Below are 22,450 nucleotides of genomic sequence, written 5' to 3'. Positions count from 1 at the left end.
ATTCCTATTATCCTTATCAATATGCATGTAATGTGGCGCTCTGAGCGCCGTTGACATTTAGCTTGTGATTAGCGCGTGGAGACGAGCCTCATCAAGCAGCGTTTATGTGCATTTGATTTGACGGCTACAGCGTGTTCCCAGCTAGGCGACTTCTTCTTCGGTCTGAAGTGTCCTACTGCTGTGTGGCCTCCGGTTCTTTGAGGCCAGAAGCCCTCCAGGCCAACACCGGGGCTCCTTCTGCCCTCAAAGAACTGGCGTTGCCGCCAGGATTCACATCCACACGGCTGGGAACAGACTCTAGCGATTCTTTGGAAAGGATTTGTCGTTAATAAACCATCGCTGACCTTAAAGACAAGTTTGACATTGACGCAACGTGCGGGTTGGACTCACGAGACGAGTGCTAATGGGCCTAACAGATGCTAGCTAGCTCCATTAGCTGCTAAAAGAGCTAATGACTGGAATGGCAGCTGTTCTCATCGCCGGTGGACAAAACATGCGTCTCAACATTTGGGGGTCGAACTCATCTCATCCTAGTTTGTGATGATTTCTTCTTCTATTCTTAAGACTGCTATTTATAAAAGATAGTTGCTGTTCAAAACCCTCACAGAAGAAATGTGCTCCTCAACATTTGTGGGTCAAAGTCATCACATTGGAATGCTAATGTTCTTTTAAACGCCCGACATTATTCATCAACTCTCTTTATATATGTCATATATTGTAATTGTGTTCAACGTTGTCCAGTTTTTTGGATCTACATGGCGTTTGTAGATCATGGCGCCAGCTCTGTAAAGTCCTCGCAGGTCGGCATCATTTCCAGATGTGACTATGAGGTCATGACGCTAAAACCACTCGGCAAATTAACGCTTCTCCGAAGTCCATCACTGACTTGGTTAGTATGTTTTTCTTCAAAATAGTAGTCATGCCAAAATGTCGTGTTGCTGCTGGATGTTCACAGTATCTGAGCGATACTGATGATGTCACATCAGGAAATGAGGCTGAGCTACAAGAGCAACGTGGTCAGGCGAACGTTAGCCCGGTTGGTTTTACCCAACTGATGAAGTGTTAGCGAAATAAGGAAGTGCTTTGAATGAACAAGGGAATCCGGCTCGGTAAATCCCCGGAAGCGTCCTTTTCATAATCTGGACGCTTCTTTTCACGGGTGTCATCTTTCAAAGATCCCACCATTTGTCATTTTTGCTGGCGTCTGGAGCGCCTAGCGCTTGTGGCGCTCAGTTAAAAGCATTCAAACGCAGGCGGCGATATGCAAATGGACCAACCTTGAGCTAACGATGCTTTTATTGCTGCCAGGAAAGCGTTCCGGTGCATACCCGACCCACAGAAAGGTGTGTTTCCTTTGCAGCGGCCTTCCAAGTCCATCTTTGAAGGACACTTTGTTTGAAGCGGAGCCGGCCCAAAGTCAAGCGTTTGGACTTTTCCACATCCAAAGCCAGTTCTTCTCCACAGCCGTCAGTGTTAGATACGCGGCTATCGATCGCGCTCCCGTAATTAGAAAATCCTATGCGGAAGATGGTAAACAGTGCTCAAAGGCGGCTGCGGCGTGCCTCTTCATCCTTAATGAGATTTCAGTGGGAAAGCTTGCGAGCCATCCCAGGAATCGATAGTTTCTCTCTCTTTCTCTCTCAAATGCTTTTGATAATCTTCTCTAAGGCCCCTGATCAATTTGGACTCATTCAACTCATTAATAAAACTTGTCCCGGCCAACTGGGCCCGTGTTTGAGTCTTAGAAAAACAGCCTTAAAGCCGCAGCCCAAAGTCACTCGTCAGTCTGCCGACGCCGGAGTCAGGTGACGTCGGCGGAATGTTCCGGCACGGACGGCGTCTCATTAAAGCTTCAGTCTTTATTAACATCGCATCTGGCGTGCCCACACTCCGAACGGGAAGGATCGATAAACCATTTGCTTCATTTTGTGCTTTGCTGCAGATTACGTGCACGATGCCGTCCAAGTTGACACCGGCGATAGAGACGGTTTCGGCCAAGCGCTGCACTTATCCACGGTGGCGACAAAGATGGCCGACGTCCGTGCCAACATTCTCCAATTCTTACTTTCACTTTGGCAGGAAGGATGTTCTCACAAGGAGGCCTGCTTTCTGACGGTTAGAGAATATTTACATTCATAAAGACGACCACTTTCGTTTGCTTCGTTGCTTCGTTGCTTTTGTCTCCAGAGTGGATCAATGCCATTGATCGATTGATCAGCCAGCCAGCCCGCCTCATCATCCTGTTTACTCAGGTAAAGTCAACCATAAGCACTCAACTCTTCCTCGCTCTAACCCAGGGGTGGGCAAACTATGGCCCGGGGGCCACATCCGGCCCGCCAAGTGTTTGAATACGGCCCGCCCAGTCTTTCAAAAGTATTTAATTTAAAGTCAACATACAACCTGGCATCATGGCCTGAGCCAACCTTTTGATGGTTGTATCAATTTCGTTGTTTGACATGGTCTGTTGTTTACAAAGTGCTCCTGAAAAAAGAGACACAAGCACATAATAATAATAAAAATTAAAATAATAATTATTATATTAATTATATATAATAATATTGTTATATTTGCATATTTTACATAATAATAATATAATAATTATTATTTTAATTTTATTGTAATTATTATAATATTTTAATATTTTTAAAATATTTAAATATAAATATAAAATAATAAATAATAATTGTTTGTTTGTTTTAGCCTCCATCTTTAGCAATGCCCCGTACTGTCCTTTCTGGTTACGTCTGGTTCCAGACCCAACCCCCATCCATCCATCCATGTTCCTACCACGGTCAGTCAATTTCCACCAAGCAGGATTCAATGTTTAATCATGGAATTTTATTTGGAGTTTATCTTTTCAACGTGATTAGAGTCTCGTATACATGAAATAACACGCCTATCGTCACCTTTGCGACACCTATTCTTCAACTGTAAAACTGCAGGGACTCAAGCTGGGACTAGCTGGGACTCAAGCAGGGACTAGCTAGCACGATAGGGCGCTAACAACCTCCTGAGCTAACCAACCTCAAATTCATTTCTTCTCAACTTAAGAAGGCCCAAACTTACCACTTCCACACGCAATGGGAGGATATTTTTTTTTTCACTCTATGGTGCGGTTGACTTTGTGGCTGACTTTGTGACTTGTGTTAAGCTAAGTCATGTAAGCTAATGTCTCCATGTTTTGTGTCATCACTGCCACCTAGTGACCACAATAGGACATAGTACTTGTATTTCTAAAAAGCAAACAACTGGTAACCAAACCACGGCATTCATCCTGGTTCTTTCGCCCTGCGCTTGTGCTGCAGGCGGCCGTCGGGCTGGCGTCCATGGCGGAGCGGACGAGGGCATGGAATATAGTCGGCGAGGTAAGCGTAATAGCTACAGTATGTTCCCGTGTCAAAGTCAAGCAGGTGACACATGAAGACCAATTACGGGCCTCCCACTCACCAGGCTGCACTCGGAGGACTTCTCCTGGCTTCCTGAAGATCCTTGGCTATTAATATTGCACTTCCTGCTGTAGAGCAAAGGACGTGGCTGGCGTGAAGCCACAAAGGCCACTACTCCAAAAAGCCTTGCGCTTTAATGAGGCAGAAATATTTAACAGGACATCCTTGTCTTTGATTCCCGCCAGCACCTTCAGCTATGATAATAAGCTACATGCTAATGTGTGAAGAGCTACCAATTGAGAGGACCAGTGCGGGGCGGGGGGGGGGGGTTATCCGTTTCACGTCTGGGGGAGCTGACAACCTTTTCTATAGGATGCACGTTTTCATGGGATTCTTTCATGTACTTTCCAGGTACGCGTATCCACGTCACTGAATGACTGTTGACTGAGCAGCCGGGACCGGCCGAGTGTGAGGAAGTACACGAGCGTACGCAGCCACAGCTTGGAAGTAAGACTTCGTGTGGGGGGGGGGGTTGTTTGCCGGCGTGTAGAAGTCATTAAATGTGATCTTGTAAAGTCGACTAACGTGTAGAAGTCATGGGTTACTAACCTGGTATATCCGTTCACTGTTTTACATTGCAGGTACTGCAGTACCCAGGGTTTTATGTATCCGGGTCTTTGTAGGATTACGTTTTCACCAAAAAAATTTGCCAAAAATGTCTTGGTTTTTGTAACCGGGCCGCCCTAACTAGTCAAAGAAGGAATCTCCCACATTGGTCTTTGGTGTTTTGAATAGACTGCATGAGTCCCCCTTTATTCCCAAAGCTTAGCCATGACCCCAAAGAGGATATGGATGGATGGATGGATGGATTGGTGGATGGATGGATGGATGGATGGATGGATCGGTGGATGGATGGATCGGTGGATGGATGGATTGGTGGATGGATGATGGATGGATTGGTGGATGGATGGATTGGTGGATGGATGGATTGGTGGATGGATGATGGATGGATTGGTGGATGGATGGATTGGTGGATGGATGGATTGGTGCATGGATGATGGATGGATTGGTGGATGGATTGGTGCATGGATGATGGATGGATTGGTGGATGGGTGGATTGGTGGATGGATGATGGATGGATTGGTGGATGGATGGTGGATGGATGATGGATGGATGGATGGATGATGGATGGATGGATGATGGATGGATTGGTGCATGGATGATGGATGGATGGATGGATCGGTGGATGGATGGATTGGTGCATGGATGATGGATGGATTGGTGGATGGATGGATTGGTGGATGGATGATGGATGGATGGATCGGTGGATGGATTGGTGGATGGATGGATGGATTGGTGGATGGGTGGATGGATTTGTGGAACAGATGAATTTCCATGATGAAGAATTGAACATCCAAAACGTAGTGTAGATGTGACCAATGGTCTGGCGTTTCCACCACGGGTAGAAGATACCTGATGTGAGGACGTCCAATTCCACGGCTCTTTATTGCTGCCAAGTTCACGTCTGAAGCCCGGAATAAATTCTGACACGTTGGCAGAAGGCAGCTAATGAACCAAACAAACTTCTGGAGACGTGCAAATATGAAACGGCGCTTTTGTCAACCCCCATCATCGCTTCCGCGCGGCGATCACAACAAGCGCAAAGCGACAAAAAGAACAGGGTGCGGCGTGCGGTGGGGGTGCGGCGCGTGTGAAGTTGACGAGCTGCACTGCATTTCAGCGCTCGGCCTTTAATGTAAGGAGTGATGCGACACCACAAAGGCGGCCATCTTGGCCCAGAGATTGGTTTGCAGTCAGATGAGATCCACTTCCTCCGTGCGAGCTTCATTTGCGCTGACCCAGGGTTTGGTCTGGACGCCTCATGCAGTCATTAAAATACACAACATTGTCACAATACTGCTACTTTATTGTCATGTACTAGTACATGCTAGGATATGATGGTGTACATTATTCAGTATTATATAATAATTTCCCAAAGATCTTTCATCTTGCCTTTAATATGATAAGAGGGGATGCAGCCCAAATGGTCCATAGCGTTAGGAAGGGGTGGACGGGTCCGAACAGGTCCACCTGAGGGTCCACCTGCATCATCCATTACAGCAGTTCCGTCAACAAGGAGGCAGCAACGGCTCGAGAAAAATAAGGAAAAGGTTTTCTAAAGCTGATCCATCTGCTGCTGACATTGATGGCCGTGTCAAGCTAGAAGTGATTGCAGTAAACGTTACCCGTGAACTGGACTGGCCGTGTGTCACCTGGTCAGGACAGCCTTTGTGGTCTGGTCTCGAACTGAAAATAAAGGCAGCGTTCCTTCCGCCAAGTTGCTGACCCTCTAATAAACGTGGCCGGCCTCCATCCAGGCACCCCGGGGAGTAATAATTGTTATTCTGCGCTGGCTGCAGCTTCGGGCCGACACGGCGCTATTATGGAGCTGCTTTGATGCTCTTATGTGAGCGTTGTTTGGCGCCCTTTGTAGGTTAATGGAGGGATAATCGCCGCTATTTGATCTCTGCCAACGTGAGGCTGGTGTGAGGCTGCGACACAGGATTTCCTCGTTAAAAACACATTGGAGGACCGCACGGTACGGCCGGGATAGGATGTTATCAACCATAATGATATCTAATCATATCACGATACAGCGATTATGTGATGATGCTTTTTTTGGAGAATATCAGCTGCAGGCGATGGAGGACATCACAACATGCGGAGAAGTCGTAGATGTAGGAAGACGTACCGACGTATCAAAGGAATGATACCATTTTATAGTCTAAAAACACTCTGCTCATAATATTCCCTTTTCTGGAAAAATGATTAGGATAAGTTTAGCATGAAATGTGTGGAGGAATAAAGCGGCTCGGTTACTAAGACACGCAGTGAATGAAATAATCATGGATGGATTGGATTCTCTCCCGTCAGGTCCTTCTCAGGCTTCAAAGTGCTCCGTGCTGATCAAACGCTGCGTTGCCTCACCTTGCCGCCTGGATTAAAATTGCATGTTTATACGTCAGAGTGAATGCGGCCAACCGCCTTCACCGCCGCCGGCTTCGGGAAGAAAACGGCTCAATAAACCCGCAAAGGATGACAAACTGCCATTCTTTCTCAAAGGTCCTGATGCTAACCTGTGCTACGCCGTGTGGGACCTACATGCGTATATACTAGCATGTAGCATATATACTAGCATGTAGCGTATATACTAGCATGTAGCGTATATACTAGCATGTAGCGTGTATACTAGCATGTAGCGTGTATACTAGCATGTAGCGTATATACTAGCATGTAGCGTACATACTAGCATGTAGCGTACATACTAGCATGTAGCGTATATACTAGCATGTAGCGTGTATACTAGCATGTAGCGTGTATACTAGCATGTAGCGTGTATACTAGCATGTAGCGTGTATACTAGCATGTAGCGTATTTACTAGCATGTAGCGTATTTACTATCATGTAGCGTATATACTAGCATGTAGAGTATATACTAACATGTAGCGTGTATACTAGCATGTAGCGTATTTACTAGCATGTAGCGTATTTACTAGCATGTAGCGTATTTACTAGCATGTAGCGTATATACTAGCACGTAGAGTATATACTAGCATGTAGCGTATATACTAGCATGTAGCATATACGTATACTAGCATGTAGCTTATATACTAGCATGTAGCGTATATGCTAGCATGTAGCGTGTATACTAGCATGTAGCGTATATACTAGCATGTAGAGTATATACTAGAATGTAGCGTATTTACTAGCATGTAGCGTATATACTAGCATGTAGCGTATATACTAGCATGTAGCGTATTTACTAGCATGTAGCGTATATACTAGCATGTAGCGTATATACTAGCATGTAGCGTATATACTAGCATGTAGAGTATATACTAGCATGTAGCTGTAGCGTATATACTAGCATGTAGCGTATATACTAGCATGTAGCGTATATACTAGCATGTAGCGTATATTCTAGCATGTAGAGTATATACTAGAATGTAGCGTATATACTAGCATGTAGCGTATATACTAGCATGTAGCGTATATACTAGTATCTAGCGTATATACTAGCGTGTAGCGTATATACTAGCGTGTAGCGTATATACTAGCATGTAGCGTATCTACTAGTATATAAACTGCATACAGGAAGTGTCTTTCTACGGTAGCACCATCTGGAGAGCAGCAAGATATTTTTCTTTTGAAGCAAGTTATGCAATTTGAATATAAATGTCATGAAATGCATGAGCAATAGTGTGGAAATATCATGGGGTTCAATTCCTATATTTATATTCGTCCCTATGATGGCCGCCATAACTGGCCATCTCTTCATTGGACACCAGAATGTTACCTGATTAATTAAAGATGAAATTATAATGAATGGGACTAAGAAGTATATATATATTTTTTTATTTCCCATTTTATTTGGCGGTCCTTGAACACACCATGAAATGTAAATACAACATCTACACTGTGACTCCCATTCCTGTCACGTCCTGTCTGGTGGCGTTCCTGTTCCATGCCCTTATCGTTCCTGGTTTTCTTGTCCTGTTTTCAGACCCACGGACCCAAGGAGCCAAGGAGCCAAGGACCCAGGGACCCAGGGACCCAGGGACCCACGGACCCACACTGCAGGCCGTCTATCACTAAGGGCATGTTCCCCTCCACTTGGGTCCTGGTCTCTGCATCCGGGGTCGCCGCCACAACAAAGAGCGATCCAGCACGTGGTGAGTCGGTCATTTTTATTGTAAATGTTGATATAAAATCAAAGGAGACGATCAACATTCCGGCTAGCAGGAGAGCTCGGAGGGGGGAGGGATGATGGGATATCTACAGAAACACGTGCTGATGCATCCCTGGCATCCGACTTAACACGAGACATAATTGATTTGATCACACGAGGACCATACGTTGCCCCCCCCCCACCCCCCACACACACACACCCCCAAGTCACTTCAAGATTCCAACACCGTGTTCTCTATCATCCTCCAAAGCTCCTTTATCTTTATGACCGTATCTTCAATCTGCACACTTCCAATTAACTTGGAGCGTGACATTCTCATGGGGGGGGGAGAAATAGGTGAGTCATGAAAAAAGACCAGTAAAAGTGGAAGTGGGAATAAAACAAGAGCTGGCGAGGTCCCGGGCCGTGAACGCCACTGAAGCGAGGAGGAAGTCGCGAGCGGACTGGCTTCCCATTGTCACAAATATATGACACACTTTGCTGAAACGCCGCTACGCCGCAACGTTCACGTCAAATATTCATGGCAAAACATCATTTAACATGCTGTAAAATTCAACATTTATCCCCGGCACGGCCGCGCTACGTTTCTCAATGAACAGCTCTCTGACATCAAACCTTCTCCACTTCAACAACACCTTAGACATCTCCGTGCTGTTTGGTTGCTAGGTAGCGCTGCTACATCGGCATCGGATACAAAAACAGTCTCATCCGAACCTGAAGTGGCTCCAACAACGTAGAGCGGGGGTGTCAAACATGGAGGGCCGAGACATTGCAGGCTTTCTTCCCAGCCGGTCACCAAGGTGGGTCATTTTAATGGTCAGCACCTACTTCCGTTTGGGGGCGGAGCTCATCAATTACGTCATCAGATTTATCGCTAAGTATAGTTACAGCGTTTTACAAAGTACCCCGTAACAAAAGGGCGAAAAACAACCCCACCCACCCCAGATTCACTTGAATGTAGCACATGAAGTTCAATGATTCATTCATTCATTCATTTTCTACCGCTTTTCCTCATGAGGGTCGCGGGGGGTGCTGGAGCCTATCCCAGCTGTCTTCGGGCGTAAGGCGGGGTACACCCTGGACTGGTCGCCAGCCAATCACAGGGCACATATAGACAAACAACCATTCACACTCACATTCATACCTATGGACAATTTGGAGTGGCTAATTAACCTAGCATGTTTTTGGAATGTGGGAGGAAACCGGAGTACCCGGAGAAAACCCACGCATGCACGGGGAGAACATACAAACTCCACACAGAGATGGCCGAGGGTGGGATTGAACCCTGGTCTCCTAGCTGTGAGGTCTGCGCGCTAACCCCTAGACCACCGTGCCACCCCAAGTTCAATGATATCAATATATTAATATTATTATAAGTGTGACCTTCACCCTGAAAATACAGTATATAAGTATTTGATGGCAGTATTGGTGTAAAAATGAGTTGGTATCGTTTTTTCTTGCTGATCATGATATTGACGTGCGATTGATGGCGTCGTGCTCCATACAGCAACTAGCTTGCTATAGCACAGACGTAGTCTGTATGTCTGTGGTTTGCACTTAGTTGGTTCTTAGATTGTTCTTTGGATTATAAATATGCCATGAGACGGTTGTAAGGTGCTGCCATGAGGAGTTAAGGCGCCCCAATCTTCTTATTTGTGGGGTATCAGGACTCGGCCGTCCTATTGGTTGATAGTAGGACAAGATGTTAGTGTTTTGGTTCCACATGTTGGGGTTATGGCATCTGCCATTAGTTTGAAGGAAGCTTGGGCCTCCATGTCGGTATCGGTTGATATGGGTTAGAAAGCCGATACGGAGCACGTGTAATAAACACGCCTCTGCCCCGCTGGAAGGGAATGAAAAAGTTCCAGTGGCTCGATGAAGCACTTTTGTTGTAGTCCTTTTACAAGTTTGTTGGAGCGTTTGTGCCGGAAGCGAGATTGGAGCTGTAGAAGAGCTCCATACATCATTGTGCCGCCGCATTACTGCAGGTAATGAAGTGTGAACCAGGAGCGCCTCTTGCTTCTGTCATAAAGGGCTCGGCGTAGCGCAGCCCGATCGTGGCCAGTCTTCAGGCGATCACAGCCAAGCGCCTCAAATTACACATGTCCAACAAATGGAGTCAAAGATTCCTGCCGTTGCTTTTCCATATCGGCGGGGAGTGGAAGCTAATGTGCCAATGTGGAGATTGTGACTCCGTCTTCACCATGAGGCCTCGTGTGCTTCCTCGGCTCCCGTGAACGTTTATCATTCATGCTGTGTGATACTTGACATGCTGGATCTCCTGGAAAGGATGTTGGCTTTTAGCAGACTCACCAAGGCAGATACGACACACAACGTTGGCGGCCCTGCTGCCTTGGACAGTACTCTGGTACTCATCCTTCCATCCTTCCATCCACCCAAACATCCATCCATCCATCTATGCTCCCATCCACCCATCTGTCTTTACATCCTTTCATCCATCCATCCAGCCATCTATCCATTCATCCATCCATCCATCCATCCATCCATCCATCTATGCACTCATCCACCCATCCATCTTTACATCCATCCATCCATCTATGCACCCATCCACCCATCCATGTTTACATCCATTCATCCATCCATCCTTCCATCCATTCATTCCTCCATTCATCCATCCATCTATGCACTCATCCACCCATCCATCTATGCACCCATCCACCCATCCATCTTTACATCCATCCATTCATCCATTCATCCATTCATCCATCCATCCATCCATGTATGCACTCATCCACCCATCCATCTTTACATCCATCCATCCATCCATTCATTCATTCATTCATCCATCCATCCATCCATCCATCCATCTATGCACCCATCCACCCATCCATCTTTACATCCATCCATCCATCCATTCATTCATCCATTCATCCATCCATCTATGCACCCATCCACCCATCCATCCATCCATCCATCCATTTGTATCCTGTTTAGCTGGAGCCTATTGGAACCCCAACATTTTATGTGGGTCGAAGGCAGGGGTGTCCAAAGTGCAGCTGGGGGCCATTTAGACTAAACAAAAACTGGCATCATATGAAGTGAAAACAAACAAATAAAGGAAAAAACTAGCTAACGAGGTCATAGCAGAAACAAAGTAAACAACAATAACGTTGCATTTTTGGGAGAAGTTGATGAATGAATTGAAAAGTGTAATAAAGGAGAAGAAGGCCATGATATTATACATGGGGTTCACCACGCCGCCATTAAGGGTACGGGGTTGGGTACCGGGTTGGGGTACGTTGTAGTGTGAGGCTTAGGTGGAGTTATTTGTGGCGCTGTGAAATAGAAGCTTGGCCATCACGGCCGACCTAATCAGGATGACAGTCCAGGAATCCCAGGAAGAAGTCCAGACTAAATGTTTTCATAAATAGGACAGCGGCTCTCCTCCAATCATCTAACCTGCAGGCTGGATCAGCTCCCCGGTGGAAACATTTCTAGACCTACAATGGCTTCTGGGCCGACACCTATGATTTTACTGCGTGATTTATGGTCCACAGACAACACGGCCCGGGGATATTTCCACACCAGCGCACTACATTAAAAAGAAAAGAGCCTGGGTCTCACGAGGCAGAACATTTAGTTGGCATGCGGCACGCTGAACAAGAACATGTACGTCGGCTCGATAAATTGTTGTCACGCCGAGCATCTTGATGAGAGAATGGAAGCTTCTGGAGCTGAATCATGCTCCTCTTGTATCTGATTTAGAGGTTCATCTTCTCTGGATGAGCTTTATCGATCCCACTTAATGATCTGGGCTGATTGTGGAAGGGCAGACAAACAACGGGAGAAAGATGTACTGCACTTCATCCTTCCCTGCCCCCCCCCCCACGCTTGGTAGTTAGCGGAAAAGCTTTTGCTGTGTGAGTGACATTCTTGTGTGTGTCGCTATCAGGCCGGCGCTAGATGGCCGGCGTACGGCTGACACAGCAGCCGTGCATCTGCAGCGCCTTCCTGGAGGAAAGGTATCTGATGGCAGGTAAACAAATAGCTGGCCGCTAACAGGAAAGGAATCACGGTGAGTGGACAAGTGGTGGACGTGGCGTACGCTTTCCGTGATGGCAGACAGACGAGGGGCTTTCTTAAAGGTGCTTGAATGGAGTCCTGATTCGGAGTCCTTGGCATCTTACCTGTCACCAAGCAAACACCTGCAATTACAATCAGTCCGCTGTGACGCGCGCTAGCTTGTTTTCAATCAGCTTGATTGGCCGTGTGATTGGGACATGCGTCGTTTTGAATGGCGGCCACTTGGCTTTGTTCCATGCTAATGACTCTCGGCCGCCGGGTTCAGTAGCTCAGAGATCTTAGAGCAAAAACCTCGTTACGTAACGACCTGGAGTCCGTGGATGCACCTCGCCTGCATCAATGCTATTGTCTTTTGGTCCTTCATTGTTGGCGGCAGATTTTGGAAGCTCAGTTGGAAGCTTCTCTAGCTAGCTGCTTCCACATGCGAGAATGGCGCCATTTTTGGCGGTGCGTTGAGCTTTACCTGACTTGTAGCTATGAATATGCTTGTGTCGCTCATCTCTTGGAGGCGAGGCTGACGGGTGAGGATGTGATGAAACCCTAGAACGTTGCATGGCGTCAGTTCCAGCTAAAAGATTCACTGGAACTCCCAAGTTGGTCAGGCCGTGAATATTTGTTGATTCCGACTTTATATCCTCAGTAGAAAACAAAGCGCTGCACAAGCCAAATGGGCACCAAGACAAAATAAGCAATATATGTACGACAACATCATATGGACGGCAAGAAACCAGCAGTAGTTTTCCTGGGGGTGCTGGAGTGTTTGGCATCTGTGCCGTTGAGTCCCTGCGGACTGGTGGAGGCCCGGCAAAGCCAGTTGCATGTTGCATATTTCATTATCTTCTAGAGGGCGAACGGAGCGTGATGCTGAAAGGTCCAGAATGAACCCCGTCGGTTAAACCGAATAAAGACTCGTCAGATCCACCGCCACTCTACGGTGTGATTGACGGAAGCTAGGTTGTACAATCGTGGACCACTTTCTCATCTTAGCACATCATGGCTGTGCACCTCCTCCTTGTTCCCACTGTTAAATATAGTACTTCTCCCCCACAGAGCATGAAGGGGGGGGGTCTCCTTTGACCTCCCATTTGGAGTTCCCATGGCAACAGGTCCCGTCCTGGTGGTAGACCACTGGATCTTAGCATCCATCATCCATCTCTGTCCTGTGAAGGACCAATACGGTGTAAAATGTTTATTTTCTTTGATCAGGTGGATGATGTTGCGGCAGGAAGATATTCCTTCACTTCCTGTCTGCACTTGAAAACAAAGTCCTTACTGAACGTCAGGATGTTTTTGTGCGGATGCCTGAAAAGGAGTAACAAGAAAGCAACATGTCAACGTTTGAATCATGGGCCCAACACATGAAAGCCATCTGAAGGATTCCGACGCAGCACGCCGCCCGCCGCCCGCCGCACAGAAGCATGAGCTAGTAATGATACGGTCTCCCACGCTAGCTTGTTTATGTCTCCACGGGCCTCATTACGATAGCGGGGGTCTGCGGCTGTCGATTGACGGCAGGAAGCCTCAGCATCATACTTGATTCTTGACCCGCTCTTCTCACAAACCCAAGGCTGAATCTGTCACACGATTGATATCATATGATTTTGGTTGCGGGAGTAAACATGCGGGAAGCGGCAGCTCTTCTTTGTCACCACGTATATTCCTCTCCGACAACGACGGTGCTGATCCGTGCCTTCTCCCAGCCACGTGAGGGATAATGAGGGCGATAGGAACGCCGGTGAACATCTCCAGTGCGTTTCGAATGCTGTGATAAGCAGCGAGAGGCCGCACGCCGACGGCTGACGACGCATCATAATCTCTCGGCTTCGATCTTGCGACATCTCTCCTTGAAGGATGAGCGGCGCCGTCAGCGTGGGAGCTATCGAGCGGCCCGTCTCCAAACATCACACTTTAGCGGGGCGTCTTCAAACGTCACCCCTGACACCGGCGCTAAGAAAGACATCTCTTTGAATCAGCCGCCTTGGAGATAAAGTGCATTCTCTGTCAGGGAGCGCAATCTTATAACGGCGTCGTTAGGCCCCGCACAACGTTGGCGCTCCATCGCCACGGCCCCTCTGGGAAAAGGCGGCATTTTTCCTCCAGCCGGAGCCGGGATAAAAGCGATATTTATCTGGCAGCACAAACATCTCTGTGGGCCTTGTATCAATACCGAAGTGATGGTTAATCATCGGCGCTGTTGATTTACTCCTCCCACTAAGCAGCTGACTGACGTTTGCTCCACAATGTCCACACAAGACGCCCCGTCGGGGAAACGTTTTGTTTACCTGCGCCACCCCGATGCCAATCGATAAAAAACCTATTAGCCCCGCTGAACTCTTTAACACCGGCCAATGATGTTTGTCGCCTTAATGGGATTAGTTGCCGATTTCTTTTAAACCTTTCTGGTGACTCCTCGTGGTCTGAGGGCCGCGTTTGGTCCGGCGGGTCAATGTCCAATTTAACGTCTTTCAAAAGTGACGACGGCGCCTCCGTCGTCAAGGTTCGTCAATACGGCGGTGGAGCTTAGCATTGGCAACGTATGGCGGAAACGTATTTCCTGGTTTGGCCATCGATGACCTTTGACCTCGTGGAAGCCCGACATGTTGGTCTTTCTAAACGATGATGGATGGCGTTTGCGGTGTTGGGGAAATGACTTGCAAAGAATAACGACCTGTCTTAGTACTTACTAGCGACTTCCCCAAGTCATGGAACTACTGACCACGGAACGTATTTATTGCCCAACCTGAAAAGCTTCAGATATGTCAACATGACGTTTGGTTGGCGGCGGTGAGGTCGGAGCCACTGACAGGCTTTGTGGTCGTACATGATGGACACGTGCATCCTGACAGCCATACTTGGAACCTGTGGACAATGCTGGAGCCTATCCCAGTTGGGTGTAGCATGAAATATTGTGAGGTGAATGTACCTTGGACAATTCCCTAGTGCAACATTGTGATCCCATAAGTGCATCTCGGTGAAGGTGAAGTCCATGAAGGACGAGGAACCTAACTTGGTATTTTTCCAGACGTTAAACGGAAGGACATGATGTCCCGGCCATGCTAGCTTGAGGTGTATTTGCATGAAAGGAGCACACGCGGTCCGAGGCCGACCGCGGCAGCAGAGGACACGGGTGAAGTGGGAGCAGACGGGTCCGGGGTGGCCCCGCGGGTGGTCCGCTCTAGCGTTTCATTAGCTTGACTGACGTTTCATTAAGTAGGAAAACATCTTCATGTGGGACCTGACACGTCCAAGTCCGCGTGCATCTGCTGAGAATGCTAAGTGATGATGATTGGTATGTACATGGTATCTCCGCACCTGAGCCGGAGCTCGGCGAAGGCAGCTAATGACGTGTTTTCTGCTCGGCTTAGCTGGGGGGTCTTGATGGAACGAAAGTAAGCAAGTAGCCTGCTGCTCCGGCTATTGACTTTTGTGTTGCTGCTGACAATCGGGGGCCTAAATGATGGGGGGATGCTGCGGGTGGCGTCTGGTGGCGTCCTGGGAGAAGAAGCTCCATATTTCTCTTTCAATGACTCTTCCATTGCTGCTTTCTTCTTCAGCGTTGGATGTGCTGAGCCTTTTTGGAGACTGAAGTTGGCCTCCTCTGATGTTTGACCACACTTTGGATGAGCTGCTCCGTGGTTGGAGTCCTGGGAGTCTTTCCTTGGCTGAACGATTCATTCGTGCTGCCATTCGGTCTTTGCCAAACGTTTGTGCTGACACCCAACACATCTTCATTAGCCTTGAAAAATACCTTCTTTCATACCCATACTCATAACCCTCAAGCACATGAGTACTATCAGTAGAAGCAGAGTATCGTGAAATACCATAACATTAGTACTAGCACATGAGTACTATCAGTAGAAGCAGAGTATCGTGAAATACCATGACATTAGTACTGGCACATGAGTATTATCAGTAGAAGCAGAGTATCGTGAAATACCATGACATTAGTACTAGCACGAGTACTATCAGTAGAAGCAGAGTACCATGAAATACCATGACATTAGTACTAGCACATGAGTACTATCAGTAGAAGCAGAGTACCATGAAATACCATGACATTAGTACTAGCACATGGGTAATATAAGTAGAAGCAGAGTATCGTGAAATACCATGACATTAGTACTAGCACATGAGTACTATCAGTAGAAGCAGAGTATCGTGAAATACCATGACATCAGTACTAGTACATGAGTACTATCATTAGAAGCAGAGTACCATGAAATACCATGACATTAGTACTAGCACATGAGTACTATCAGTAGAAGCAGAGTACCATGAAATACCATGACATTAGTACTAGCACGAGTACTATCAGTAGAAGCAGAGTATCGTGAAATACAATGACATTAGTACTAGTACATGGGTACTATAAGTAGAAGCAGAGTGTCATGAAATACCATGACATTAGTACTAGCACATGAGTACTATCAGTAGAAGCAGAGTATTGTGAAATACCATGACATTAGTACTAGCACATGAGTACTATCAGTAGAAGCAGAGTACCATGAAATACCATGACATTAGTACTAGCACATGGGTACTATAAGTAGAAGCAGAGTATCGTGAAATACCATGACATTAGTACTAGCACATGAGTACTATCAGTAGAAGCAGAGTATTGTGAAATACCATGACATTAGTACTAGCACATGAGTACTATCAGTAGAAGCAGAGTATCGTGAAATACAATGACATTAGTACTAGTACATGAGTACTATCAGTAGAAGCAGAGTATCGTGAAATACAATGACATTAGTACTAGCACATGAGTACTATAAGTAGAAGCAGAGTATCGTGAAATACCATAACATTAGTACTAGCACATGAGTACTATCATTAGAAGCAGAACATTGTGAAATACCATGACATTAGTACTAGCACATGAGTACTATCAGTAGAAGCAGAGTATCGTGAAATACCATAACATTAGTACTGGCACATGAGTACTATCATTAGAAGCAGAGTATCATGAAATACCATACCATTAGTACTAGCACATGAGTACTATAAGGAGAAGCAGAGTACCATGAAATCCCATGACATGAGTACTAGCACATGGGTACTATCAGTAGAAGCAGAGTACCATGAAATACCATGACATTAGTACTAGCACATGAGTACTATAAGTAGAAGCGGAGTGTCATGACATACCATGACATTAGTACTAGTACATGAGTACTATCTGTAGAAGCAGAGTATCGTGAAATACCATGACATTAGTACTAGTACATGAGTACTATCAGTAGAAGCAGAGTACCATGAAATACCATGACATTAGTACTAGTACATGAGTACAATCATTAGAAGCAGAACATTGTGAAATACCATGACATTAGTAGTAGCACATGAGTACTATCAGTAGAAGCAGAGTATCGTGAAATACCATGACATCAGTACTAGCACATGAGTACTATCAGGAGAGCAGAGTATCGTGAAATACCATGACATTAGTACTAGCACATGAGTACTATAAGTAGAGTGGAGTGTCATGAAATACCATGACATTAGTACTAGCACATGGGTACTATCAGGAGAAGCAGAGTATCGTGAAATACCATGACATTAGTACTAGTACATGGGTACTATAAGTAGAAGCAGAGTGTCATGAAATAGCATGACATTAGTACTAGCACATGGGTACTATCAGGAGAAGCAGAGTATTGTGAAATACCATGACATTAGTACTAGCACATGGGTACTATCAGTAGAAGCAGAGTATCGTGAAATACCATGACATTAGTACTAGTACATGAGTACTACCAGTAGAAGCAGAGTCCAGAGGGGAAGGAGCCACCAGCTGTGGCCCAGCAAGGTGTCCTGTATTCTGACACAGGCCCCGAGCAGCCTGTGTGCTGCTATGGAGGTCTCTGGTAAACCTTGTCCCCTTTTTGGACGCCGCAGCACCCCGTAGCCTCGACCAAGTAGCAGGAAGTTTTGTCGTGTGTCATCTGGGTTTTTCGTGGAGCTTGTGGTAGCACGCACAATGAAACGTAAACGTCTGGTTACAAGTGAGGAAGTCACAGGCAGGAGAAAAAAGACAAAACGCTCACCCATGTAGACCGGGTGTGTTTGTCCTGGGAAGATCCTTCAAGGTTAGGATCAGGGCCAGGGTTAGGTGTGATGGGTCAGTCCTAGTTCTCCACCGTCTGGGGTCAACCATCCTCCAAGGTGCCCACTCCAACAGAGTCTTCTTGGGCCATTTGGACGTGGAAGGAATCGGCTTGGAAGGACCTCGGTCAACCCCGCATGCTACTTTGACCTTGGTGGCATCCTGCCATCACAAGTCAGGGCTGAAGCCTGTGCCTCGCACCAGGGGTACAGGCGAGGAGGGGGGAGAGGGAAGTGAAGTGAATTGATCGGTGGGCAGGATGAAATAATGACGCTGGGCTGAGACGTAGCTGGTGGCGGTGTGACAAGCCGCCTTTGTGGTTTGACGCTAGGATGTTAAATAAAGTCTTTTATCCAAGTCCCGTGACTCAGAGCTAACGCTAACACTAAGCTCAACCTTTTAAAGACTGACGTGCCGTGTTTCACGCCAACGCCGACCGAAAACGCACTCGCGCGGCATGAGGTCATATTTACACTGGCAAATTTCAAGCAATCCATCTGGTGGACTTGGGGGGGGTTCCTTCACCCCCCTCGGATGGAAGAGGCCATGGAGCTGTCCTACCGGAGGCTGTCCTACCCAGTCTTTCAACATGAAGGCATGCTAAGTAGTCACTGAGGTTCAGACTGACACTAAAACCGGAATGCCGTTGCCGTGGCGGGAAGGCATCTTGTTTGTCGAGCCGGGACGTCCCATAGATAGAATCTTTTCCCGCTTTTTGCCGCCTTCCTTGTGCCTCCATAAAAGGCTGCGGTGATTCCTGTGGCGGATCCCAAGGTGTGTGGAATCATGAAACATCTTGTTTCTCTTGGCCAGAGAGGAGAGAAAATGAGAAAACTAATTTGACAGGACGCACGGCGCCGCGCGTCACCTCGAGTAATTGGCAATGTAATTTGTTGCGTGCGGCGGTCGCGGAACGACTTTGGAACGTATCCGGCTTCATTTCGCTGGGAGAAACACGCTGCTGGTGGAAGCCAGGAAGCTAATCTTGGGATGATATTAGCCATTAGGAAGACAAAACGGATTGGAAAGTATTCATTTAGCTTCGGGAGAACGCAGGTGAGGCTCTTGGAGCTTCCAATTGCGTTGCAATCCTCCACTGCACCTTTTGGAACGCACGGAACGTCTTTATCATTTTCAATGGAGGCTTTGGCAGCGTGCCCTCATTGTCTGCCATTGATTTTGGTGGGGGGTCGGCGGGCTCGCACGGGGGGAATAGGATGCACGAGGCTCCTCACCGGAACACCTAATGAGATTTGCTTTGGGAATCGATCCGTAAAGCAGAACAAAAGGAATTTGGTTCAAGGCCTTAGACAGCCCGAGCGCTGCGATGACCTCAGCGACCTCCTCCAGTATTCCTTCATGTGGGTATGATGCTACGTCGTCTCCTTGGCCGGTTCGGGACCGCTTTGTTGGCACCAAAGTGCTAGAGACACAGGCGGTCGCTTTTTGATGCTCGCAACGTCCACCGGTGACATCGAACAGTCGGCGTCTCCAGCGGCGGACACTTAAGTCGGCGGGGGGGCTGCTTCTTCTTCTTCTTCACCTCCCTTTGACTTCCACTTATCTGAAGTTTGATGCCCTCCTTTCCTCAGAAGCTCGACTTGCACCTGAGTCACGCCGACCTCTTTTTTAAATGGGAATCAAACTCCAACAGCGTACAGCCCGTCCTTGCATTGTGATTTTTAGTTATTTATATTTATATTATATTTATTATGGTGCCAAAATGGGAGGTAGAATAGACATGAATACACACGCAGGTTTAAGTACACACTCCCATTCATCCTGCAGGAAAAGAAAAGGACAACTCATTATTAGAACGCCACTTCCTGTTTAGGTGCGTTTGACCATCACCCTTCGTCATTGGTCAAAGGAAAAGGAAGTGAAAGGTCTAAGCCGTGTCCATCATGTGAAAGGATTTGGTCCTCTCTAATGGTGATAACTAAGCAGTATAGTGCCCCTGTCTCTCCCTCCTTTGCAACGCCCCCTTTGGTGTGCCAACGAGTACATGTAGTCTCTGGACCTCGGCATGCGTCCAAAAAGGGGACAAGGTTTACCAGAGACCTCCATAGCTGCACACCGGCTGCTTGGAGCTTGTACCCGAATACAGGGCACCTTGCTGGGCCACAGCAGGTGGTTCCTTCCCCTCTGGAATCTGCTCTCCTGGTAGTACTCGTGTACTAGTACTAATGTCATGTACAGCGCTTCACTTCTTTTTAAGCTTGTATGGGTGGTGAAGTGGATGGCTTTAAATCTTGCGTGTCCTGGTGTTCATCATGTGACGGCAAATGGAAGTCAACCAGCGACTGCTTTCCCGTCAGTCACATGACCGTGTCAATCAAATAATGCCATGAAACGCTCCGCCTTCGAGTGTTTCCTTCTCGGGCCGCCGACGCCGCCAAAGTGCTTGTTGCTGAGTCGCATGTAAGCGATGGAACCTGCGATGCTCGGCTTTAACGCCGGCCCACTCAGGTCCTCGGGGGCGGGCGGCTGTCACTCAGCCATCGAGCGCTCTTTATTGGTGGAGGTAATTGGCAGGCAGGCTCATCTCTCGCCTGCACTTTCCTGATCTGTCAGTAGACTCGGGCCTCTGCTGGGATTAAAGAAAGCAGGTTTGGAGCGCAGGGCCCCCCCGCCCCCCCCGCGCCCCCCGCACACGATATCGCTCCTTCCACCCTGACATAAAAATCCTTAGTCAATCAAGCTGCCCACTCTGCTTTGCTAGCGCTGATGCCCGCTAGGCTTCTTTCTGCTCCTCCGCATTTTCAGCTGTTTAATTAAAAGGGGGGGGGGGGGGTCCGAGAGGGGCCGTGACCTTGTGCTTATTGACTGACATTTGATCTGAAATAATATACAGTGGATGCTCACGTGTTTGCATCCTCGCTGACCTGCAGGTTTTGGCTCGATTTTATACTCAGAATCTTTCATTTGGAATCTAATCTAATGACACTTTTATGGCAAATGTTAATCTGAAAGGCGATGGCGCTTGGCTGCAGTAACATAATGGTGGAAGTCCTGCATGTTGTTGTTCGGCAATGAGGAGGAAAAAGGCGGGATAGCGGCGTCCTCCTGGTCTGGTGCGCCCGGGGCAGGCATGCCGGAGGAGGCTGCGTCGGCCATGTTTAGCAAGTCCAGAAGACAGTAATTGCATGTGTTAGGTGGCTATCATCTGGTAGAGGTCAAGGCAGGCAAATTATTCATGGTGGGGGGGCGGCCTGACTTAATGTTGCACGGGAGGGGAGACGCGCACCTCCGAATGCAAAGTGGCCGCTTGGCGGGGGTAGGTCACTTCCAAGGTGTCTGTGGGCCACCTTGCTTTACTACCAAAATATGCCAGCATTGATAGGAAGTTCATGGGCGTCAAGTCGCCGGTTTCAGCGAGCAGACTGTTTGGAGGAGGTCGGAGCATGAACACGTGTTACAAATGGACGCTAATGTCTAAAGAATGTACAGTTAAAAGCAACAGTGGCCCCATTTGGACAGCAGAGCGCCCCATTGGAGGGCCGTCCTTCATTTGGTTGTCAGACCCAGCTGGTCAATTCCTACTGCAGATACAAGACACTTCCCTTAGCCACTACGGCAATACACAATACAACTCCATTTAAAATAAATACCCATCATTACTCTCTGATACTTGAATAACATGTACTGTAGTACTGACAGAACAAAGGCCAAATGGTCACCACATGGGAACATCTCATCCTAGCAGATCAGGCTTCAAGACTAGATAGGACAGCTCCAGTCTAGTCTAGAAGTGTCCTATCTAGTCTCCAAGCGTGAACTTGAAGATGTATTCGTGGAGATGTATTTGTGTAGATGTATTTGTGTAGACGTATTCGTGTAGACGTATTCGTGTAGACGACGTATTTGTGTAGACGTATTCGTGTAGACGTATTCGTGTAGACATATTCGTGTAGACGTCGTATTCGTGTAGACGTCGTATTTGTGTAGACGTCGTATTTGTGTAGACGTATTTGTGTAGACGTATTTGTGTAGACGTATTCGTGTAGACGTATTCGTGTAGACGTATTCGTGTAGACGTCGTATTCATGTAGACGTATTTGTGTAGACGGCGTATTCGTGTAGACGTCGTATTCGTGTAGACGTCGTATTCGTGTAGACGTCGTATTCGTGTAGACGTCGTATTCGTGTAGACGTCGTATT

The 22,450-nt window shown here is 47.3% G+C and overlaps 1 protein-coding gene across 4 annotated transcripts in view; it reads left to right on the top strand.

Annotated features, from left to right (window-relative positions):
* The first annotated feature begins 6,150 nt into the window (after positions 1–6,150).
* LOC131109074 (uncharacterized) overlaps positions 6,151–22,450 on the top strand; it is a 128,752-nt gene continuing 112,452 nt past the window's right edge. For all 4 annotated transcript variants that reach the window (XM_058060643.1, XM_058060645.1, XM_058060647.1 and 1 more), the window contains exons 1-2: positions 6,151–6,509; positions 7,951–8,119. Coding sequence is in view for 3 of the 4 variants with exons in the window: in XM_058060645.1 (XP_057916628.1) it covers positions 6,483–6,509; positions 7,951–8,119 (196 nt within the window). In the remaining variant the exon portion in view is untranslated. The remainder of the gene's footprint in view (positions 6,510–7,950; positions 8,120–22,450) is intronic.

Source organism: Doryrhamphus excisus, chromosome 21 (genome assembly GCF_030265055.1).
Source record: "Doryrhamphus excisus isolate RoL2022-K1 chromosome 21, RoL_Dexc_1.0, whole genome shotgun sequence".
NCBI lineage: Eukaryota > Metazoa > Chordata > Actinopteri > Syngnathiformes > Syngnathidae > Doryrhamphus > Doryrhamphus excisus.
The sequence above is the reverse complement of the archived record's forward strand: the minus strand, read 5'-3'. Positions and strand labels throughout refer to the sequence as shown.